The 25,453-nt window shown below is 46.6% G+C and overlaps 1 protein-coding gene across 6 annotated transcripts in view; it reads right to left on the bottom strand.

Annotated features, from left to right (window-relative positions):
- Positions 1–25,453, bottom strand: part of CABIN1 (calcineurin binding protein 1) — a 196,786-nt gene that overhangs the window by 58,672 nt on the left and 112,661 nt on the right. For all 6 annotated transcript variants that reach the window (XM_040416393.1, XM_040416396.1, XM_040416397.1 and 3 more), the window contains exon 29: positions 10,346–10,459. In XM_040416393.1, the coding sequence (XP_040272327.1) occupies positions 10,346–10,459 (114 nt within the window). The remainder of the gene's footprint in view (positions 1–10,345; positions 10,460–25,453) is intronic.

Below are 25,453 nucleotides of genomic sequence, written 5' to 3'. Positions count from 1 at the left end.
CAGACTCAACTCCTTTGTCTCCCATCTCTATAATAATCCCCCACTAATGGGGTTATTTAAATTACTGGTGGATTATTAGAGAGAAGAGAGACAAAGGAGTTCTCTCTGTCTGCTGAACTGTGGCCTGGGGCCACCACCACCTGCCACATTTACTAATCTTTGCTCAGGGGGGCCCTCATGGTGTGGACTGGACTGGTCATTTTCACTAAGGAATAGTTTAACCATTTATGTGCAAAAGAGAAAATAAGAAGTCAGCTCCAATCAGATATCTGCACATAGACCAAGACTCTGGGTCTATGCAGATATCTGATTGGAGCTGACTTAGTGACCTCTTTTTTTCTCTTTTGAACATAAACGGTTAAACTATATTCCTTAGAAAAAAATGACAAGTCCACACCATGAGGGCCCCCCCTGAGCAAAGGGTGACACCAGCCATAGCAACGCCACTGCCTCTATCTGTAAGTCGCTGGAGTGCACGGCAGGCTCGCTTTTCTGAAGGAAGTGGAACTCTGAACTCTGAACGGCTGTACAGTCGGTAGTGGCATGTGACACATGTGGCAATAATAATGTGTCACCCGTGTCATGTCATGTGTGATGTGCATCCCAATTATGCCATACATACGTGTGCAGATACTGTTCCTGTACTCCTGTGAGGCTGCAAGGCAGGGGTGTGGACCAATCATGAGACTGCATGTGGAAGGCGTGATTGCATGCTAGGGTGTGGGAAGGCGGGATCCAGGGGGCCCAAGGAAATCCTTGCCCAGGGTCCAATTAATATTAAAGACGCCCTGAGTGTACTGTGCAGGCACCTGATTTTGGCTGCAGAAAAAGAATGATGTCACAAGTAAGGCCGGGGGGGGGGGGGGGGAGACTGGGCACTTGCAGCAAATGAGCCGCCCCTGGGCACTTGCGATAGCTCATTTGCATATCTTTAAATCTTTTAAAAATGTTGGCGATTTGGAGACTCACAAATGAAACAAAGGTAACATGTCGAGTAGGGGACTGACTCCCTTTAAGTCAACCAACCATCTAATGTGTATGGCGGCCTCCTGATTTTCCCCACGATGGCAGATGTTGGGTGAGGTAAGGATCAGGTATTTTGTGTTTGGGCAGATAAGTCACTGTCAGAGGTGTCTTCCAGCAGGTTTCTCCCCTTTCCCATTCACCACATATACATGGCCGCAGATATTAGCGTGCATAAGTATGAGAGGATTGGGAGAAATAGCTCAACAGCTCCTTCAGCTGACAGTTATCTCACAAAAAATAAAAATAAACCTCAAATTCCAAATGAACATATTCAGATACAAAAATACCTACTACAGTTTTCAGCAAATAAAGTAGAAATACAGAGTTCCTACCAGTACACAACACTGTTGAAACTCAATTCCTGCATAAAAGATAGTGAAAATAACCACAACATGACCACCAGGGTCTAGCAAGACCTGCAACCATTAGCACAATCTGCCAGTCAGAACTTACCCAAATCAAGTTAAAGAAGTACTACTGTTTCAAGAACTAAAAGACTCTAAAGAGCACTCAAAACCCTTTAGTGCTGCTGAAAGATTCAAGAATTCGCATGTCTGTAGCTTTGCTTTAGAATATTGTGTAGATACATAGTAAATCCTGTGGCCCTCCAATTGGTACAATTGCTAGCAGCTTCTAGGATGTCTACAGATGATATTTTCACTTCAAAGGTGTAGATGCTATGGGGGAAATTTATCAAACTGGTGTAAAGTAGAACAGGCTTGGTTGCCCATAGGAATAGTGTTGATCGAGCACCAAAGTGCTCGGGTGCTCTGGCTGAACACATCGGTATGCTCGTGTGCTCTACCGATCACCATGGAAGTCAATGGAAAAACCCCAGGCACCCCCTGCTCGGAAGAGAAAAGGGTGTCTGTTTCACACAAAAAAAAAAAAGCCAAAAATTGATGTAAACCCCACCAAAATAGTTTGGAAACAGCATTGGGAGGATGTCTGGATGTATCTTGGACTCCCATTACCTATGACATACAATAGACAACCACACAAAAGCTATATGCCAAAAGCCAGGTATGTGCAAGCTGACAATCTATCCATGAGATAGATAACAGCCAGCATACCTTACAATGGCAGCCTTGTGCACTATGAAACATTCCAAACCAGCTCTCATCTGACTGAGAGCCAGTAAACCTCAAAGTTGCTTCATATCTTTTGATTGGCTTGGGTGGACCTGCACACCTAGATCAATATCATAAGGGTGACAAAAAGTTTTCTGGTTGTCCTAACATAATATTCAATAACCCTTCTATACAGTTTTGTCATGTAAACTCATTTGCATAAACATGGGCATATAGGAAAGGCATGCAAATGAGCAGACTGTGCCTTGTTTTTCAGCTGAAAAACCATTTGCATGGAAAATTCGCGATTAGAATATTCGCGATCTGGACTACTCATGAACAACGCCATCTATTGGATTCATAGTCATCATAAGACTATGAAACCAATAGATGGAACTGTTCATCTTGTTGGGGCGCTAGTAAGTGGGGCACCCTGCCCAAAAGAGTCCACACACCGTGTAGCACTCAGCCTATAATAGCCTGCGCTAACACTGAGGTGTATATCGGATTGCTGCTATCATTCACACATCTTTTATCACTTTATCTGCGGTAATATAAGTTTGCTAGGGTGTATCTGAGGACTATTGCCCTGCTTGTAATGACTCATGAACAGTGCCATCTACTGGTTTCATAGTCTTATGACAAGACTATGAATCCAATAGATGGCGCTGTTCATGAGTAGTGTAGATCGCAAATATTCTAATCACAAATTTTTATTGCAAATTTTCCATGCAAATGGTTTTTCAGCTGAAAAACAAGGCACATTCTGCTCATTTGAATGTCATTCCCATATGCCCATGTTTATGAAAATGAGTTTACATGACAAAACTGTATAGAAAGTTTATTGAATATTATGTTAGGACAATCAGAAAACTTTTTGTCACCCTTATGATATTGATCTAGGTGCGCAGGTCCACCCAAGCCATCCAACAGATATGAAGCAACTTTGAGGCTTATTGACTCTCAGTCAGATGAGAGCTGGTTTGAAATGTCTCATAGTGCACAAGGCTGCCATTGTAAGGTATGCTGACTGTTATCTGTCTCATGGATAGATTGTTGGCTTGCACATACCTGGCTTTTGGCATATAGTCTTTGTGTGGTTGTCTATTGTATGTCGTACATAATAGGAGTCCAAGATGCATCCAGTCATCCTCCTAATGCTGTTTCCAAACCATTTTGATGGGGTTTCCATCAATTTCTAACCTTTTTTTGTGAACCAGACACCCTCTCTTCTTCAGAGCAGGGGGTGCCTGGTTTGATGTTCGGGTCTCCCATTGACTTTCATTGTATTAAAATTGTACTTGAGCACACGCAGTATTCGGCCGAGCACTGCAATGCTCGAGCCGAACAGCAGTTCGGCCGAGCATGCTCGCTCAACGCTACCTAGGAATCAATCAGATTCCACCTTTCATTTTGGACAAATCCTTTGGAAAATGAAAGGAGGAATCTAATTGGTTGCTATGGGCAACTAAGCCAGTTCTACTTTACACCAGTTTGATAAATGACCCCCTATGTCTCTAGGGTGGCTTGATGCGTTTCTTTTAAAGATAACACAGTGTATGATGATAGCCTTGGGGATAATTTAATGTAATCTATATTAATAGGAAGCATTCGCCTTAGGAACACTGATGGCGGGGTCACACAGGTCTATTATTGTGCCGATTAGCGGGAGCGAACATTAGTATGAGTACTTGTTCTCGATAATGGGCCCATGTAAAGGTGCCACCAATCACCCAATGAACAAGCAAAACACTCATTCATAGGGTGAACTCATCATTCATGAAATCACTGTTTCTGGGCTGCAGATTGTGGTGTGTAGAGAGAGAGCTTCTCCCCAGAAACAATGAATCTGTATGAGGACAAGTGATAGCAGTAGCCATCAGCTATAACCGCCACTGATGAGCAGCCAAGTACTGGGAAGTAACGGTTCCTTCCTGATAATTGCCTGCTCAGTTGTCGTGCGTAAATGCGCCCCAAGCAATCATCAGGGGCAATAAAATCACCACCTTCCTATTAGTACACACAAAACCTGTCCTGATCACATATAAAGGACAAGTTACTACACAACACTGGGCTGAAGAGCTGCCTGATCCTCCTCTCTGCTTGTCAGGAATTATGATCCTGAATACAGCTGATAAGATTTTCAGCTGAATTTCTGTAGGAACGGAGATCAAGAGGAGACATAAGACTTGTCCTGTTGTGTGAGTAAGACAGTTTTGTATGTGTACTAATAGGACAGCGGCCATTTTATTGCCCCTGATGATTGCTCCCTAGACAAAACAAGCTATTATAACTAATGAAAATTATTTGGCAATATATTTATAATAATGTAATAGTTAAGTATTTTTATTTTCTTAATTCTCGGAGAACCCCTTTAAGTGTTTTACAGCCTCACAGCTACTGGTTTTACATTTACGCAGTCCTATAACCCTCTCCAGTACCCTTTGGAACGGGTTCTTTAAATCGATAGGGAAATTAAGGGATGTCCTTTTTGTAAGGTTAATTTCATGATTTCACATCTATACTGCTCAGAACTCTGTTCTTGGTTGTATGCTCTGTTGCTTCTCCATATATTAAAGACAGTAATAAAGGAGAACAATTTCCTCTAGTTTCTGGGTGCAGTGCATGGAAGACATCATAGCAGCTAGTCTCCAACCACTAGTGTAGGAAGAAGTGAGAATTAGAGATGGAGCCAACAGAGGGAAACAATGCTAAAAATACAGAATATGTGTCATATAATAGATATTCCAAATAATAAACTTTGTCGCTCCCTGTATGATGTCTGCTGTGCATAGGGTTCCGACCCTGTTTTATGAATAAGAATAAATCACAGCAAATATTCTTTGTTCACACTGTATTTCTCATTTAATTTTAGAACTGTAAGTACTTACTGTTCCAATATAATAGATATTGCCAGATATTGTGTTAATCCTCATGTACATACATGGCTGCTTATCCTGAAAAGTCACCTGAAAGTGTAGGTATACTTTAAAGGGTTCTGCAGTTTGTTTAAACTGATGATCTATCCTCTGGATAGATCATCAGCATCTGATCGGTGGGGGTCCGACACCCCTGCCAGAGGATAGATCAATTTTAAAAAACTGCAGAACTCCTTTAATTTAAAAGCGGTTGTAGACAAAAGGGAAAGAGAAGGCGCTCATAGGGTGAATATGTAATGGATTTTTCCCCCTTTCAGACGGGAGGTAATATGCTCACCTGTTAGAGTTGCACCAATTGGGTGCAACTCATAGGCGTGCGCACGGGGTGTGCCTGGGCACACCCTAATCACACCTCTGTGCTCCTGCACCGCCGCCTGCCGCAGCTGCCTCTTAAACCCCGGCTGCCCCGCACACTCGCACAGCTTCAATAACATCTGCTCAACTGCTCCTGGGGAGTCCTGTGCTCCGTGTCCCGGCAGCCGGCTGCATAACGTCACTCACTCCGACGTCACGCGCCTGCTTCACCTGCTTCATTAATAAAGTGGGAGGAGCAGGCGCGTGCGGCGTGAGTGACGTCACGTTACGCTGCCGCCGGCCTAGTTTGAATGTTTGAGAGCCCGCGTGAATACTAGCTGGAGGGAGTCCCACTGTCCCAGTAAGTTAGTAACAGTAGTACAACTACAAGTTTACAACACTTTACCAAAGGGACGCGGCGGGGTCTATAGTTGCGGGCCTGAGGCCTCCACCCCCCCTGTTGGGGGTCCCTGTCAGGGACACTGTTATTGGGGGGGGAATCTGTGGACACATATATAGCACAAGATGCTGCTATATATGTGTCATCCACAGATTTCCCCCGGCCCCCCATAACAGTACCATCCACAGATATCCCCTTAATACACTGTTAAGGGGATATCTGTGGTCTGTGGATGACACTGTTATGGGGGCATTTATGGAATATGACACTGTTATGGGGGATCTGTGGATGACACTGTTAATGGGGCATCTGTGTGGAATATGACACTGTTATGGGGGATCTGTGGATGACACTGTTATGGTGGGATCTGTGGCTGATACTGTTATGGGGGGAATCTGTGGATGACGCACTGTTAATAACAGTGCGTCATCCACAGGTGCCCCCATAACAGTGCCATCCACAGATATCCCTTTAATAGACTGTTAAGGGGATATCTGTGGTCTGTGTATGACACTGTTATGGGGGCATCCATGGAATATGACACTGTTATGGGGGATCTGTGGATGACACTGTTATGGGGGATCTGTGTGGAATATGACACTGTTATGGGGGGGATCTGTGGATGACACACTGTTAATAACAGTGTCATCCACAGATGCCCCCATAACCCTGTGTCATCCACAGATGCCCCCATAACCCTGTGTCATCCACTAATGCCCATAACAGTGTATCATCCACAGATGCCCCCATAACAGTGTCATCCACAGATGCCCCCATAACAGTGGAGTGTCATCCTCAGATGCCCATAACAGTGTCATCCACAGATGCCCCCATAACAGTGTCATCCACAGATGCCCCCATAACAGTGTCATCCACAGATGCCCCCATAACAGTGTCATCCACAGATGCCCCCATAACAGTGTCATCCACAGATGCCCCCATAACAGTGTCATCCACAGATGCCCCCATAACAGTGTCATCCACAGATGCCCCCATAACAGTGTCATCCACAGATGCCCCCATAACAGTGTCATCCACAGATGCCCCCATAACAGTGTCATCCACAGATGCCCCCATAACAGTGTCATCCACAGATGCCCCCATAACAGTGTCATCCACAGATGCCCCCATAACAGTGTCATCCACAGATGCCCCCATAACAGTGTCATCCACAGATGCCCCCATAACAGTGTCATCCACAGATCCCCCCCATAACAGTGTGTCATTCGCAGATCCCCCATAACAGTGTATCATCCACAGGTCCCCCATAACAGTGTGTCATTCACAGATCCCCCATAACAGTGCACCTGCGCACTGAGGAGAGACTGAAAGCAGGGGAAGATCCGCGGAAGCAAGTAGAGGATGGTACAGTAGACTTCTTTTGTAAGTAAATTATTTTATTATAGTGCTGAAACTGCTTTAAACTCTAAAGAAAAGTTTTGGAGAGTGTTTCTCTCTTTCTCAGGTCTGAAGCAATACCGAGGAAGAAAGGAAAACTCTTGAAAGCTTGTCTTTTAAGTATTAGGATAGTACAATAAAAAGGTATCCCTGCATACCGCAATACTCTCCTATTTTGTAATCTTATTTATATATACTTATTTCGGGTTTTTTCAGTAGCATGATTAAGTGGTGAAAATTATTAGTGCCCGCCCACCTCATTTTTGACTGTGGTATCTTATGTGCCCCCCCTATATATTGTTCCTAGAGTCGCTACTGCGCAGAGGCGGAGTCACGGCAACGCTAGGGTGAGGCCCGGCCTGTGTGTGTATGTATATAATATATATATACATACACACGTGCGCGGGGCGTGTGTGTTTGTACTTTAGGGTGCACACCCTAATGCAATAGGCTGCACACGCCTATGGTGCAACTACAATGAGAGCTGAGTAATCTTGAGGGTTGGTTGGTGCCGCCGACTTTGTCCAAACACCCTTCGGTCGGTGCTGAACCGCCGAATGGGTGAGTATAGGAACTGTGGGTTTGGTGGACCAAGAAAGTCCAAGAAAGACGGACAGAGTAACAGGCGCAAATCCACAACCAATGGTAAATAACAAATTGGTTTATTCAGGACAACGCGTTTCGGGGTGCATGACCCCTTTGTCAAGTCTACAGAAAGAAATGTATTGATCACATACAGTGAAAATAAATAAGTATGGATAATAAACCGTAGCGAGAGTGAATATACATATACATGTACATATACATGTATATGTATATTCACTCTCGCTACGGTTTATTATCCATACTTATTTATTTTCACTGTATGTGATCAATACATTTCTTTCTGTAGACTTGACAAAGGGGTCATGCACCCCGAAACGCGTTGTCCTGAATAAACCAATTTGTTATTTACCATTGGTTGTGGATTTGCGCCTGTTACTCTGTCCGTCTTTCTTGGACTTTCTTGGTCCACCAAACCCACAGTTCCTTTAATTTAAAAGGGCTGTCCCACAAAAAATATTCTACAGTTTTTAAACCAGCACCTGGATCTGAATACTTTTATAATTGCATGTAATTAAAAATGTTGTATAGCCAATGAGTTATTCAATAAAATGTATCTGTATAGCGCCACTTAATTTCGTATTTCTTTGACCAGCTCATTAAAAAGGCCGCACATGCTCAGTTTCATCTTTCAAGTGCCTCCAGAGCTGTGATAGGGAGAGAACAGACACGCCCCCTGAGCTGCAGCAGAACAGACACTCCCCCTGAGCTGCGATAGGGAGAGAACAGACACGCCCCCTGAGCTGCAGCAGAACAGACACACCCTTGAGCGGTAGAGCTTGATATAAATCTAGCAGAGCAATGAATTGGGAGATCTCTGGATCCATGTGAGGTACAGGGCTGGTTCTAGCTTTGTTATAAAGAGATTGTCATGTACTATATGATGATTTTCATTTTTTACATTATTCATGGGATAACCCCTTTAATGTGTATGGTCAGCTTTAAGCAATGATCCTAACATAGAATGAGGAGAAACTGGTTATTAACTTTTCTTAGTCCTTCTCCAGCATTTTCATAAAGTGATCCCATTCATGAAATGCTGATAAGTAGATTACAATTATGGCTTATTAGTAGGTTTACACTAAAATATTTAAACTGGAATAGTGGAGATCCCAATGCAGACATATGCTCCAAAACCCTAGACAAAAATAAATTTACGCTCAATAAAATCTACAACAGAAGGCTTATACTAAAGCCAACATCTTAGAAGCATTTCCAGGACTGATGAAACACATAAATTGAGAACAATTTCTAAAGAACTTGAAACTTCATGCCAAAGACGTGAGGCAGACTTTAAAAAAGACGGGTTTTTATACCAAGAAAGGCTTTGTTCACATCTGCCCTGTATATGTAGTATTTTTGGTGTCAAAATGACGGAGCCTGGCAAAGAGCCTTAACGGGCATGGTTATGAGCCAATCATAAGACCGATTCATCAAGGTGTCTTTTTTGAATGGCTGCCACAATGTGAACATAGCTTGGTTTTCTTGCTACTTTCTTTTGTTCAGGGGAATCTTGTTAGCAAATCCCTAATGTACGTCCATTATAGGAATCAATAATTTTCTAAGAAAAGTGATCCAGTGAGGAGTTGGAGACTTTACTTGCCTTTTACAGTTCTGCTGGAAATAGTCGAGACCTTTGTTGTCAGAGATGCCCTCAACTGCTTAGGGTAGTTTCACACTTGCGCTAAACCGTTCCAGCAGAGGTACAGCCTGCCAGAGTTCATCGCATCCGGCATAACGGGAAACTGATGGAGCCCCCCTTGACTATAAACGGGACCCGGTGGGGATCCGGCCTGTTTCTGGCATTAGTGCCAGGATTCGGCCGGACAAATACTGCTGCAAGCAGCGTTTTTTGTCCAGCAGAATCCAGGCACTGATGTCGGATCCCATTATACTCAATGGGCTCTGGCGGGGAAAGGTAGAAAGGTATGATGAACTATGGTAGGCTGTTCCTCTACCGGAACAGTTTGGCGCTAGTGTGAAACTAGCCTTAGCTGAGCTCCCGACAGCTGCGGATCAGATAACTTTTTCTACATTACTGTACAGGCCTGAATACATTGCAAAGAACCAGAGCATGATGTGAGTGCACACTGAGGCGGCAGAGAATGCTGGGACACTGGACCAACCCTGCCTGAAGAATTGTGAATGCAGCTCTGGATGAGAAAGGATGGTAATACAGTAGTAACGCAGGATCAATACAGGTGATGCAAACATACATCGAAGACCCACAGCTCCCAACATGGCTGAAACGACGGCATAACGATATCTACAGGCAACGTGGCTTCTTGTTTACAGCCTCATCACAGAGTCATGTGAAGGTTTTCATCCTGGCCACCAACCAAGACCATTTTCTGACCATCTGGTTTACCTCTGGCTCCAATGCAGCCTGCTATCCAGAGGACAGCACACAGAGCTATATGGGTTGTCACCAGCCATTTTCCAATGAAAAGAATGAAACTACTGACCTGAAGATCAGGGGGATGCAGAATTAGCTATATTACATGACATTGCGGATATTTTCACAGTTTGGGCTGCCAGTATTCAGAAAGCTGGGTGATAAACCATTCCTCTTCACATTTGCATTCCATGCACCCATGTCAATGACCATAACTTACATTGAAGAAATTAGTCTTGTTCCTCTCGTAGAAGAGACCCTGTGCTGGCATGTGCTTCAGCTGCTGCCACGGGATACTGCTGCCTAGCAACACGTCTCTGGCCCACTGCAAGTTCTGTGGAGACAACAGGCAGGATAAGGCAGGGATGCTGCCGTGGGTATAAGCCGTGCATACATATACATCCATGTCAATATCTAGCCATCTAGTACCGAGGTCTGGGACCAATGACTCCTACTGACACCATCAAACATATTTAATATAACACGTTTTGTGAAGAAGGTGACTGGCGTGAGGTGATGGACAATTAGCTTGAATCATAGGTAGAAGCATTACAAGAAAACTGCTTTGACTAGTATTCCAAATCACGTAATGAAAGAACTCTTCCCATGAGAAATGGAGGGGGCAGCAGTGCTGATGATGCCTCATCAATACGCATCACATGTATGTCTGCAGCATAGTGGGTGGCTGTGGTCTTCTCCACAGGGGCCAAGAAGTTCAAAGTAGTCACCTGCTGGCTGCAGCACTTATTGCCAAGCAACAGGCCGAACTTGTTTAGGCATTGCCCAGCAAACAGTATTCATTAGGTTAATGGTTACGGAGCTTACAGTCTTATACTACTAAGACATCACCATTATATGATGAAGGTAAGTTACGCAACTCTAGATGTGCTAGATTACGTTCTTCTGATGAGAGTATGGTCTGGGATACTGTACCCAACAGTGAGCAGTAATGCGGCCTTACGGAGCGTTGTATAGATAGGTCGCAGTTTTTTCCACTTCCTAGCTGTAAGAAATACTAAGGTTTTTTGGTCAGGTTCTATGCACCGACATTTTATATTTTTTTTTTTATGTAATTGGATTGGTCTGACTACGTTTACCTGAGTTCACTAGTTAATACTTTTGTATAGGTAATGAATTACCTAGTAATTGCAGCATGTTCTTTCCTCCTCCAGGCATTTCAGAGGTATGGGTAAAACAGCGTGGCTAGGTGTCCTCCGTCTCCTATATACAGAAGACGGAGGACGTAGTAGTGGGCAGTCCCGAACTCCGCGTGCGCGCTCCCGTCAGACCAGGATAGTGCCGATATGCTCAATAAAATTAGCGATAAAAATTTGCGATTAACTACTCAGGAGGAAGAGGGCGTGTTTAAGTCTGAAGAAATCCGATTGGTTGGGGTGAGGCTGCGCGTTCCCGAGATGAGCCAAATGAATTCTGGGTAGTTAGGGAGGGAGGTCTTAGCCTCAGGGTAAGGGCATCGGCGGCCATCTTGAGAAGATAGTCAGAAAGAAATCTTGTGAGGAGCGGTTGCTATGGAGGGAATCTTATTAAACAAGTGGTATATGAACACAATAATTAGAGAGTATGGATTATCACCGCAGCAGCAACAACATATATGAAAATAGAATTTTGAGTGAAAATATGACAGTTATCCTTTAAGATGCAAACCTTGAGTATCCTTTGTCCTTAAGTTCTGACCGCAGGTGTTGGCTCTTCTATGATGGACCATAAGCTAGTGTAGCTGCTTTATAATAAAAAAAATTCTAACACACTAGGTGTAATGTGGCAGGTATTAACCCACTGAGCTTAGGGACTAGATTTAGCTTGGGGCTACTGCTGAGGCTGTTGTCAAGATCGACCTCTGTTTTTCACTCCCGTATGAGTACGTGGACTTCACTGCAGGGGCCACCGAGTCACTACCTATAGAAGTGGTCTCTGTTCAGAAGCTGCTTACCCAGGCAGGTCAAAAGACACAGGTGTGAGGAACCCAAAAGACAGGCAAGAGCATGGTCAGTGGACAAGCCAAGGTTAGGACAGGCAGAGTTCATGTAGCACAGTAGTTGTGCAAAAGGTCAGGGCAGATAACACAGGGTCAATACAGAGATCATGCGGGGAAGGGCAGGGCAAGTACTGCAGCCTCCATGTCGACAAGGAGAGAGGAGATTCCAGTAGGCAAGGAATGCCAGCATCACATTAGTCTCTTGTTCTCTTATTCTTTTCCAACAGGTTTCCCTTGCTCAATAATGAACATAGTGGAGAATGCTGTAGAAACCTAAGTCAATGGGATACACTAGGATTGTTACAAAACAGGTTGACTTCTGTGGCTTTTAATTGAATATGTCAGATCGATTAAAATCCACCTGGGTGAAATTTCAGGATCAGAAAGGTTTACATCTGTCAAGGAACGGTCTTCTAGGACCATAGTTCACATCTTAAAGGAAATCTGTCAGCAGATTTGTAGCTATGAAACTGGATAACCTGTTACATGTGCGCTTAGCAGCTGAAGGCATCTGTGTTGGTCCCATGTTCATAGGTGCCTGCATTACTGAGAAAAATGTTTAAATATATGCAAATTAGCCTCTAGGAGCAATGGGGGCGTTGTCATTACTCCTAGAGGCTCTGCTTTCTCTGCAACTGCTGCGCCCTCTTGATTGAAAGGACCAGGCATGATGACGTTTTCAATGCGCAGCAGTTGAAGAAAAAGCAGAGCCTCTAGGTGTAATGACAACGCCCCGATTGCTCCTAGAGGCTCATTTGTCTATATTAGAACATAATGTTTCTCAGCAATGCGGGCACATATGAACATGGGATCACTTATGTAACAGGTCATCCAGTTTCATAGGTACAAATCTGCTGACAGAAGGGAACATGTCAAGTGATTTCTGCTGCATAGATCAGCATTTAATGGAGGAAGAGAAGCTGAGCTCTGTGATATACAGGTTTATGTGATTTGGGGCAGGATTTCTGAGTTAAAAGCAGAGTAAAGCCCGACTGGACTCCTACAAAAGACAGTGAGAGTCCTGCTGGCCCCGCCCACACATGATGATTGACAGATTTATGTGTACACACATTGATACAGCTGCATTCTCTATGCTGGTGCTGTATAAATATAGATTATTATTATTCTGTAGATCATTACCATATTACCATTACATTATAGACTATTATTATATTATTATTTTGTAACAAGAACAATGTCATCCCTTTATCTGGAATTCAATATCTACCCTGACATGGATGGACAGTAAAAAGAAATCTCAAAGCTATTACAGAAGCTGATTCCCTAAATATAAGAGTCTGCTCATCGTTCCCACTCACTCCTGTGTCATTATAGCGGGCTGATATCTATGCTAGGCCTCCAGTAGCTCTGGCCTCTAGGCTCTTCCAAAGTTTTGGGACTCCAGTTGTCCTTCTGAGCAGTGCTGTGTATTCCCACATCTTCCCACCATCTCAGGGAGAGAAGCTGCACCCCCCCGTCCTTCTGTTACTAAAACAAGGCTGTGTCAAGTAATAAACTGTGTAAAGTGTGTCGGCCAAAGCTTTTGTACGGCAAACATCCAGACAAACCACACTGAGCCCACACAGAAATAATGCTGCATCCCTTACACTAAGGGCTCATTCAGACGGCCGTATGCGTCCGCAAAAATGCGGATCCGTTTTTTTTGCGGACAGTTCAGCATGTCTGCAGAAATATGGATTGTATTCCGTTTGCAGACTTCAATGGGGCCATGTCCTGATTTTCACTGACAAGTATAGGACATGTTTCATTTGTTTTGCTGAGCCGTGCAATGGAAGAAAGGCCCCATAGAAGTGAATGGGACAGCATCTAATCCGCAAAAAAACGGATCCGCATTTTTGCGGACAGCCATCTGAATGAGCCCTAACACACACATGCAAGTTGCCAGTGAACCTGGTGAAGCATATGGTAAACCAGCGCTCCTGTGTCTTCCTGCTTCCTCATTACTATGGGATTAAGGTGGCCGATTCTCTTTCCTTGAACCATCATCTGACTACATTCTCAATAGTCGTAGGCAGTTCAGGTTGAGTATTTAGGATCAGCACAATCCCATCATGATGGTTGCTGAATGAGCAGTAGGATGGATCGCTGACTTTTCCTGACAGTTACTAGTGGTAATCCCAGTCTTATTTCTTCAGATTAGCTAGAGGTATATCCAGTATGATCAAGCAGGACTATGTTTATACACATGAGAACAGTGGGTACACAGCCTTTGCTATCTTAAAGGAAATCTGTCAGGCTGAACATTGTGTCTGATCTGCAGGCAGCATGTCGGAGCAGGGAAAATGTTCAGTAAAACTTGTATTTTATATATTTATACCACTGGGAGTCCAGTGGGTGGTCTTACAATCATTGATGGCCTCCTGGACTCTGGAGAGAGCAGGAACTCAAAGGCTACGAACGCAAATTATTGCATTCTAATCATTTTGGGCTACAATCCTTTTTTCAATTGGTCTCAGTCTGTAAAACGTATCTCTAAGCTCCTGACAGCTCATAAACACTCATTTAAAGGTGGATTTACACTGCCTGATATTTGGGCAGATTATGGGGAACGAAAGGTCCTACGAACGTCCGTTCCCGAAAAACGAGATTTTTGTATAACTTACCAGTAAAATCTCTTTCTCGCTCTTTCCTTGGGGGACACAGAAGACCTTGGGTATAGCTCATCTCCCTAGGAGGCGTGACACTAAGTGAAGACTGTTAAGCCCCTCCTCCACAGCTATACCCTCAGCCTGGAGAGAGAGACTGCCAGTTGCGTGTCCAAGTAGTGAGAAAAGGCAAAGTCCAAAAATTGGAACCAACAAGCCAACTACCCAAAGGGTAAACAAACTCGGAAACAGTCAGAGAAGAACAAAGAATGGGTGGGTGCTGTGTCCCCCAAGGAAAGAGCGAGAAAGAGATTTTACTGGTAAGTTATACAAAAATCTCGTTTTCTCGCCCAGTTTCCTTGGGGGACACAGAAGACCTTGGGACGTTCAAAAGCAGTCCAAAGGGGGAGGGACCACAGCACCAAGGCGAAGCACCCGAAGGCATCAAAAAACCCGCCGCCTGCAGACCAGGCGGCCCGAAACAGCATACGCCGAAGCCCGAGTATGCACCCTGTAGAACTCGGTAAGGTGTGCAAGGAAGACCAGTGACCGCCTTGCACAAATGCATGGCCGAAGCCTAATGCCTCCGGCCCAGGAAAAAACCGACAACTCTGGCCAAATGAATGGTGACACCAAAAGCAGAACCCTGCCCTTGGTGCGGCAACCACAACAAGAGCCACTCTGAGAAAGCGGAGGAAAGCCACCCTGGAGGCCGTCAACCCTTTGCACGGACCTCCTGGAAACACAAGAGACCGAATGTCGACAAGAGTCGGAGATCTCCAACGTTCCCTGGGGTGGGAAGGGGAGGACGACTGCCTCAATGAAATGAAAGACAAACACCATCTTCAGAAGGAAGGAAGAGACGGAATGGAGAACAGCCCTGTCCTGGGGGAAGACAGAAGGCTCAGAACAAGAAGGGCCGCCACTCAGGCACCCATCAGAGACACGATGGCTACAGAAACCCAACTGTTAGTAGAGGGAACTTCTGTAACGGCTCCAAGGAAAAATTGGAGCGCCAAGAGCCTAGTATGTAGTTCCCAGGACGGTACCGGAGGACAGTACAAAGGAACCCAAGAGCCGCTCCATGGAAGAAGTTCCTGACAGGCCCAGAGGGCCTGGGAACGCTGAAAGAGGAAGGACAGGAATGACACTTGATACTTCAAGCAACAGAGTCCCAGCCCCAGGTCCAGGCCGGACTGGAGAAAGACAGAACCATGGAGAAAGGCAGAGTGGGGGAACGGCCCAGCTTCCCACAGAACCCCAGGTAAAACCCTAAGTCCTACCACAGATCCTGGACGAAAAACTCGGCTAGAAGCGAACACTAGCGAGCCCACTAGAGTTGCCTGGGCAAGCGGGTGAAAACCCAATGATCAGGCGCAGACCCGTAACACGGGTAGAACAGTCGGTAGAACTGGTCCCGTCGGCCCCCGAGCAAGGTTGTCCCGTATCCCCCCAGAGTGGGGAAGCAGAAGGACAAACGGACAGGAACCGAAGGGTCCGCCCAGCAACCGCCAGGACAAGACAGGCTAAAGCCGAAGCCAATGTAGCCACCACAGGAAGACGGACTACAGTTGGTAGTCCTCCCAAGTTACCGAGAAGGTGAATCCAAAGCAGAAACATTGCCTAAAATGGAAAAAAAACGCAATCTGCACCCAGCGGGAGGACAGAAAACGGTAGACCCGGTAACTAGGCACACAGCTAGTACAGCCAGTGTGGACAAGGGAGACTCAAAAGGAACACCAGAACCATCCACATGAACAACCATGCTTTCCCCAGAGGGAAGGGCAGTGAAGGAACAGCCTCTGAAGCGTGGCCGGAACAGACGCCACATCGGAATGATCTGTACCGAGTGGGAGCCAAACAGAGCCGGCGAGAAAAGGCAGGCGAGACAGAGGCCGGTATAACACCCTCCAACCGAAAGGGGGAGTGGGCAACAGAGAGGCCATAGGACAGCTCAAAAGCAGAACACCGCTACACAGAGACGCCCGGTTCACCGCCTCGCAGAAGGCGAATACCCTGAAGAACCCAAGGTGGAGGTCCCCCAGACCTGTATAAGCGAGCACCCAAGAGAAGTTGGGTGACCTTCCCAAGAATAGCGGCCCGAACCTGGTAGCAGATCAGACTGAAGCACCGAGGGCGCCAATCCGGAAAGAATCATACCACACTGCACCCGAAGAGGAGGAAATGGTATTAGGCGAGGGGACCGTAGTCCCGCCAGAGCCAACATAAAATGCGAAGGGCGCTGCAGACAGCGCTCTCGACCATGTGACCACTAGCACAGGGAAACAATGCCGCGGAAGGACAAATGGATGAGTACCACCCAGCTCTGTGCAGTAGCGAACAGTAGAGCCCGTCTACTTAAATATAAGGTATTCATTTGTTGTTTATTGGACAACACCTTAGGCTTACACAGATGGACAGAATGATCTCCTTAGAGAATAGTGCAAGGCTTGCGGCAATCATCGTATCCCAAGAGAAAAAGTATGTCGCAGGAGGAAAGGAGGCATACGTACGAGTAGCCCCGTAAGCAGTGAGAAGGCCAACCCACCTACGGGACGAGAAGGAAACAACGCACAAGAACGTCCGCTCACTGCAAAAATATATCACTCAGCGAAGAGGGCCAGCCACAGAGTGCCACAGTATCTACGGGAGTGCAAACTGAAAGGAGTTATGCACAAGACTAGTATGGTATGCGATGGAACGCAAACTGACCGCCCCGAAAAAGGGGGGAAATGTACCTGGCAAACTGCAGTGGGCAAGAATGCAAAGGCCTGCCCCAAAAAGGGGGTGATGCCCAAGGCCGTACCTACGTCAGAGAAGTAGGGCATACCATACTTCGCCCAGAAAGGCGCCATGCACATGGCCACACAGTATCCAGCAGGAACGCAGGAGGTCCACCTAGTGAAAAAGGGGGGCATGCACAGGGCTATCTTAGCATTAAGTGAGTGTGCAACAATTCACCCAACCCGAAATTTCGTGAGAGTGTAACTACTCCGCCAATGAAGGGGAACATGTGCAAGTCCAGTACAGCACATACAAGGACAGCCTTGAATCTTGTGAGCGTGCAAAATTCCACCCATGGAATGAGGGGTGGTCACGCACAAGGCCAGCACCGTATCCAATGGAAGCGCAAGCGTTCCACCCATGTTAGAGGCCATGCTCAAGGCCAGCAACGTATCTGGTGAGAGTGTAGTATGCCGCCCAGAAAAGGAAGGGGGGGGGGGGGGTCAGGCACATGTCCAGCATCGCATCCAGGGAGAATGCGAGCAGTCGGTGAGAAAGTGTGTATGCCACCGAAGGAGGCATGCCCATGGCCGGCAGCGAATCCAGTGAGAGTGCGTACACCGCCCACAGAAGAGGGGTCATGCATATGGCTGGCCGCGGATCCAGAGAGAGTGCAAGCACCCCGCTATGTATAGGGGTCATGCACATGGCCAACAATGTACCGGCGAGAGAACAACCACCGACCGAGGGAGTGTATGTATGCCGCCACCCGGGAAGGAGGCATACCCAAGGCCGGCAGTGAATCCAATGAGAGTACATCATACCGCCTATGTAAGGTGGTCATGCACATGGCTGACAGTGAATCCAGTGAGAGTGCCGAATGCCGTCCACAGAAGGGAGTCATGCCTATGGCAGGCAGCGAATCCAGTGAGAGTGCCGTGTTCCACCTATGGAAGGGGGGCACGCACATGGCCAGCAGCGAACCCAGTGAGAGTGCCGTGTTCCACCTATGGAAGGGGGTCGTGCACATGGCCAGCATTGTATCCGGAGAAACTGCAGTAGGCCGCCAATGAAAGGGGGATCATGCACAAGGCCAACCCGCAGTTAGGGAGAGTGCAGTATCCCGCCCAGGAGGGGGGTCCTGCACATGGCAGGCACCATAACTGGAGAGGGTGACGAATGTTGCCTACAGAAAAGGCATGCACTTGACCAGCGCCGTAGCGCGGAAAGGGCAAGAAAACCACCTAGAAGGGGAAAAAAAGACCCTGGCAGCGCCGCAGCCGGGGAGCGCGACACCATGCCGCCTATGGAAGGGGGGCATGTATACAGGCAGCACTCTGAGATGAGGCTGCAGCGTCCTGCGCAGCCCACAAGTCATATATATAATAAAAACTTTCTTTTTTTTTTTTTTTTTTTTTTTTTAACACACAGCCTCACTGAGGCAGAAAAAAATAAAATAAAAGGGGGGGGCCACCTACAGGGCACAGATCCACCCATACAGGCTCATCGGAAGCCGGCCTGTACCCAAAGGGTTAACAGGGATCCGGCCTGGGGGGCGGCACTGCGATCCTCTGGGGGCGGGGGAACCTCCAGGCGGGAAGAATTCGCGCCTGGAGAAGTTCCAGCCCCCTCCAACAGAGGCCTGAATTTGCGGCCTAGTAGCGTGAAGCTGGGGCCTAAATTTTTAGCGGCGCCCGGCTGACCGGGGCCGCACAGTATTTAAAGTACCGGCCGGCCTACGGAGCGGCACATACCGGCCGCGGGTGCCCACCCCGCGGGCCGTAAGAGCCGGGGCCTAAATTTTTAGCGGCGCCCGGATGACCGGGGCCGCACAGTACTTAAAGTACCAGCCGGGCCTACGGAGCGGCACATACCGGCCGCGGGTGCCCACCCCGCGAGCCGGGGACCCGGATAGAGCGGGATCGCGGCCTTGAAGTGGAACACAAGTTTTGTTCCGACGGTCGGCCGGGGCTGTTGAAGCGCTCATTTTGCAGGCCACGGTGCCCACCCAGCTGTCCGGAAGTGAGGACCCTGCACCCGGCAGCCATTTCACCCCTGGAGCGGGCACCTGCCTAGAACAGCGCTCCATATGGCCGGCAGCTACAACCTCCTTTCCCCTGGAACGGTGTCCGTGAGAGTAGAGAGGGTCAGTGGCAGCAAGGCGCGGGCCCTCTGGCCCTGAAGTAGTGGCCGGTAAGAGGGAGGGGGACCCTGAGACCGGGTCTGTGAGGGTGGACGCCTGCATAACCCCTCCATCAGGGGCAGCTAGTTGCGGACCTCCGCAGCTCCCTAGGCATTCTTCTTGTAGGGAGAAGGGTGCCAATGTCCTGGAGGCCAGGAGAGAGGGAGCAGAATGTCGCCCTGCGACAGCCCAGGAGCCAGCCTAGGTCTAGCATGGGCAGAAGGGTCCATAGGCCCAGTATAGGGTCAGGCACGCAGGAGACCGGGGGGGGACGGGGGACGTAGGGCTGGAGAAGCCTCTCTCTTACCATAGTCGTCTTCACCCTCGGTCCGTTCCAGCAGGGTCGCCCCTTCAGCTACTGGCACCGTAGTGGCAGGACGCTGGGAGAGGGACTTGGCGTGCGGGCGACCCTTGCGCTGGCGGGATGTAGGGGAGCGAGGCTGCCCTGATCCACCTTGCCTTCTGTGGGGGAGGCAGCAGTGCGGGTGACCGGCACTGGCGCAGCTCAACCCCGGGAGAACAGAGAGGTCTAGTGCGTCTCTGTTATCCCTGATGATCTGGAACAAAAATAAAATAAAAAAGTAAAAAACTAAAATTGAAACAAGGAGAAAGCAGCCCTGCAGAGCAGGGAGTGTCTTGCCTCCTTGGACACTAAGCAAAAACTGGCAGTCTCTCTCTCCAGGCTGAGGGTATAGCTGTGGAGGAGGGGCTTAACAGTCTTCACTTAGTGTCACGCCTCCTAGGGAGATGAGCTATACCCAAGGTCTTCTGTGTCCCCCAAGGAAACTGGGCGAGAAATCTGCTTATCTAAAGGTGCAGCTGGATCACTCGATGAGTGAAACGCTCATTCACCGGGTAATCCTGTCGTTGTGCAGGTACACCACTGTCTAAACAGTGATCTGCAACCCAGAAACAATGATACTGTATGGGGACAAGCGACTGCAATAGCGATCCCTCGTCCTCATACTGTGAAGGATATTGCTGAATGTAAATGAAGAGGTCTCCTTCACTGAATGTGCAACCGACTGTTGGGAAGGAACGCTTCCTTCCTGACAATCGGCTTTACATCACGCTGTCTAAACCCACCTTACGCCATATTCTTATCAATTTGATAACAATTGAGCTATAATGAGTATTTATGAGCTGTCAGGCGTTCAGAGATAAGGGTTACAGGCAGAATCTGATAGCTGTCCAGAGAAAACTGCTGACAATTTGTTTATAAAGACCAATTGAAAAAAATGTGTTTAGCCCAAAATGTGTACAATGCAATAATTTTAAAATACTGCCCCCCAAAGGTGTCCATAGTGTCTAAATTACTTGTTCTGGTGGCAGATCCTGCCTGTGACAATATAACGTGCATCTCAACTGTCCCTCGACAGCGAATATGAGGACTGAGTATGTTGGATCTCAACATTCCTGATCCTATGTTCTGCCAGAAGGGTTCTCTTTTCAGAAATGCCTCGGTAAGTGCTCATCGCTATGGGAAGGTTACAGAAAATAGCTGCCTCCTGTCTGGTTCAGGAGGATGTAGACTGGTGGGCATCTTCGGTGCTTCTCACTGGCTGGCAGGGAGTATCTGCATACAGACCATGCTCTCTTTGACTCACAGAGCTCCAAAATGATGTAATGAACCAAGTAAAGCTTACCGTTTTGCTTTTTTAATGCTTAAATGTTGCAGCCACTCACTAGCCCCAGTGGTCAGGTGCCATACATTGAAGCAGAGGTTAGCTGCAGCGGCCACCTGATTTACTTATGGGATGTCACTATTGCAGGACCACCGGGGACCCCCAGAGTGGCAGCAAGATATTTAAAGGGGTTATCTTACTTCCTCAGATGTTTTTTTTTATCTAGACAAAGTTATTATAAGTAGTGTTGAGCGAACTTCTCTTTTAAGTTCGGCGTCTAAAGTTCGGCTTCTGGTTAGCGGAGAATCCCGATATGGATTCCGAATTCCGTTGTGGTCCGTGGTAGCGGAATCAATAATGGCCGATTATTGATTCCGCTACCACGGACCACAACGGAATTCGGAATCCATATCGGGATTCTCCGCTAACCGGAAGCCGAACTTTAGACGCCGAACTTAAAACAGAAGTTCGCTCAACACTAATTACAAGGCACTTACTAATGTATTTTTATTATCCATATTGCCTCCTTTGCTAGCTGGATTCATTTTTCCATCAGATTATACACTGCTCGTTTCCATGGTTACGACCACCCTGCAATCCATCAGTGGTGGCTGTGCTTGCACTCTAGTGGCCATTGGAAGCACGCATAGGCGAGAATGCGCAGCAGCTCCTGTCCTGGTCACCACCTATCTGCGCTGAAGCAGTGGTCGTAACCATGGAAACGAGCAGTGTATAATGTGATGGAAAAATGAATGCAGCCAGCAAAGGAGGCAATATGGATAATAACAATACATTACTAAGTGCCTTGTATTAACTTTATCTACATATTAAGGCTCCATTCACACGTCCGCAATTTCGTTCCGCAATTTGCGGAACGGAATTGTGGACCCATTCATTCCTATGGGGCAGCACGATGTGCTGCCCGGACACGGAATTGCGGATCCGCACTTCCGTTTCGCAAAAAAATAGAACATGTCCTATTCTTGTCCGCAATTGTGGACAAGAACAGACATATTCTATTAGTGCCGGCAATGTGCGGTCCGCAAAATGCGGAACGCACATTGCCGCTTTCCGTGTCTTGCGGATCCGCAAAACACGTTGCGGACGTGTGAATGGAGCCTAAATGACATTTGTTCCCCTTTTAACTGGTTCGTCATGGTAATATATTTTCAATTTAAACCATTTACTGCTAGTGGGTAATTTTCCTAAAAATTACAGCTGACCTCTCTATTAACCGTCCATTAGGCATCCTTGAGTAACATACCTCTGATGTACCATGCTCGCTATTACAATTAGAATTTTTTAGCAATTAAAGCAAAGGAAACAATCCAGTGAGTCATGTAAGATAGAGAATGCAGAGAGGTTAATTTGTCCGTGCTCCCCCTTCTCACTGGAACTACTAGTTCATAGAATGTGTAGGCAGTGCTTGTATTAACTCCGGTGTCATGGCTTGACAGACTGTGGGAGGATAGCTCTGCTCCCAAGGGTCTGCCATCCCATATACAAGATGAATCACTACAAACATACCGCTGCTATGGGAGAGCGTTCAAACCGGCAGGAACACTAGTCGAAAAGAAAAGAATCTGTCAATAGCTGTCATGTGCTGGCTGCTGATAGAACTTCTAATCACAGATTGACAGGGTAACTTTAGTAAATCAATGAATGACGTCGTCTTCTCAGCATGTATGGCAGACACAAAAACAATCGGGGAAAGGCGAATAAACAGCCGTTTCTTTCTGAATTCGGAAAGCTGCAGTTTTTCTATGTGATCTATAACTGTACGCTCCACAGTTCAATAACGTCACTGAATTTCTACTATTATTTCTTTTTATGTAAGCCAATAAACATCTCAGGTGAGGAGGAGAAAATATGCTCATAAATGTACAATATGACTATGCAGCAACGTGACCCTGTCAATCAAGGAGAGGGAGGGGCTGACAAAGGCAGCAGGAAGGTCAAGGGTGCACCGAGTGGCTTGGGTCGTCCCTCGGTGCACTTAACTGCTCTTTTGATTATTAGTTAAATGTACTTTTTCTCCACAATGAAGCAACAGATCGCTTAGTAAAAAGGATCATTACATTCGGCTGAACTAATCCTACAAGGCATTCTACCTGTTTTAACAATGAATTTCCTGGTGACAGATTCATTTTCAACTACAAGTCTCAGCATGGCATGACCATCTGATTCTTCCATGAAAGTAGAAGACACATCCATTACTGTTTATAGTCTACTGCATTGGCACATAACATAGGGGGTCATTTAGTATACTGAAATACGCTTAAATTAGGCATATTTCGGACGCAGATGGCTGCGCAACAGTTAGCTCACGCGAGGTCTAAAACTGTGGGCACGGAGGGGGTTGGGCCGTTTCATTCACCATTTTCTACGCCTGTTTTAGGCGTAGAAAATGGCCTAAATGTAAGACAGCAAGGAAACTGGGTTACATAACTCTTCATAACTTTGGCGGATCCACTGCCAGAGCAGAGGCTTTATTAAGACCGACGTCTAAAACGACGGTCTTAATAAATGTGCTGCATAGTCTTTCAGGGTACTGTACTCCACCTATTCCAGTTATTACTTTAGTTGCCCTCCTCTGGACCCTCTCCAGCTCTATGTCTGTCTGCCTTGTTTACAGGAGCCCAGAACTGTACACAGTACTCCATGTGTGGTCTGACTAGTGATTTGTAAAGTGGGAGGACTATGTTCTCATCACGGGCATCTATGCCCCTTTTGATGCAATCCATTATCTTATTGGCCTTGGCAGCAGCTGCCTGACACTGGTTTCTGCAACTTAGTTTGCTGTCCACTAAAATTCCTAAGTCCTTTTCTATGTCAGTGTTACCCAGTGTTTTACCATTTAGTATGTACGGGTGACTTGCATTATTCCTTCCCATGCGCATAACCTTACAATCCAATCTATCCAGATCCATTATGACATAATTTGGTAATTTGCAGTAAAAATATGTGAAAGGTATAACTCTATATTAATAAACAGTTTAGCTATAAAGACGCTGCCAAACGTTGTAGCTGTTTTATGTTTTTGATGTGGCAGAAAAACGCACCGTAAAAACAAATGCGGTTTTTGAAACGACTACCTGCATTTATGGTGAGTTTTCTTCCAGCCAAAGGAAACACAGAGCAGACTTAAATTACCTTAATATATTTTGTAATTAATGTAATCCAGTTTTGTTGCGTTTCCCTTTTCCCGTTTTTTTTGCCAAACCAAATACTCAGCACAGACGCGACATTTAGCAGCACCCTAAGTGTACAGCCACACATTCAGGTTTTTGATGCAGTTTTTGAAGCCAAAATCACAAGTGGATTTATACTTTCCTTTTATATCCACACCTTATTTTGGCCTCCAAACCTGCATAAAAAACCTGAACATGTAGCCATATCCTCACAGGGGCAGACGTAGCTTCAATCGCAGATGTCTGAGGTAAGAGGGTAGAATTGCCTTACAATGATTGATAGCCAACCGAGAGAGGAAAAAAAATAAAAACATAAACATACAAAAATTGTAGGCCTTTTGCACTAGGCAAGATATTAACCCCATGAGGACTAATATGGCACCAAAATTTTAAAAAAACTTGATTTAAACAACAGGTCATTTTCTGATGTCCTCTGCCTGTCCACATTTTCATCAGTGCTTCCATGTATAAATAAGAATACTAGACATTGGTGGTAGGGAACTGAGCCAACAATTATCATACTGAATTTTAGGTACACAGGATGTGAGGTGTATCCTGAAATCCCTGCCTCGGCCATTAACAGAGCTTGTCCCACCCAAGGGACAAAACTTAAAGGGGTTTTCTGATTTTTATACTGATGATATATATTCTAGATAGGTAATCAGTATCTGATCGGTGGGGGTCCGGCACCTGGAACCCCTGCAGATCAGCTGTTTGAAAGGGCACCAGTGCTCGCAGCAGCGTCACGGCCTTCTTGTGGCTCACCAAGCACAGCACCGCACACTGTATAGCGGCTGTGCTTAGTATCACAGTTCAGCCCTATTCACCTCAATGGGGATGAGTGGCGCCTAGGCCATGTGACCGATGAGATTGATGCCACATGGCCTAGGGTAAGCTGCGAGAAGGGGCGCTGCTGTGAGCGCTGGTGTCTTCTCAAACAGCTGACTGGCGGGGGGTCCCGGGTGTCGGACCCCCACAGATCACATACTGATGACCTATCCAGA

Source organism: Bufo bufo, chromosome 2, assembly GCF_905171765.1.
Source record: "Bufo bufo chromosome 2, aBufBuf1.1, whole genome shotgun sequence".
NCBI classification, from domain to species: domain Eukaryota; kingdom Metazoa; phylum Chordata; class Amphibia; order Anura; family Bufonidae; genus Bufo; species Bufo bufo.
The sequence above is the reverse complement of the archived record's forward strand: the minus strand, read 5'-3'. Positions and strand labels throughout refer to the sequence as shown.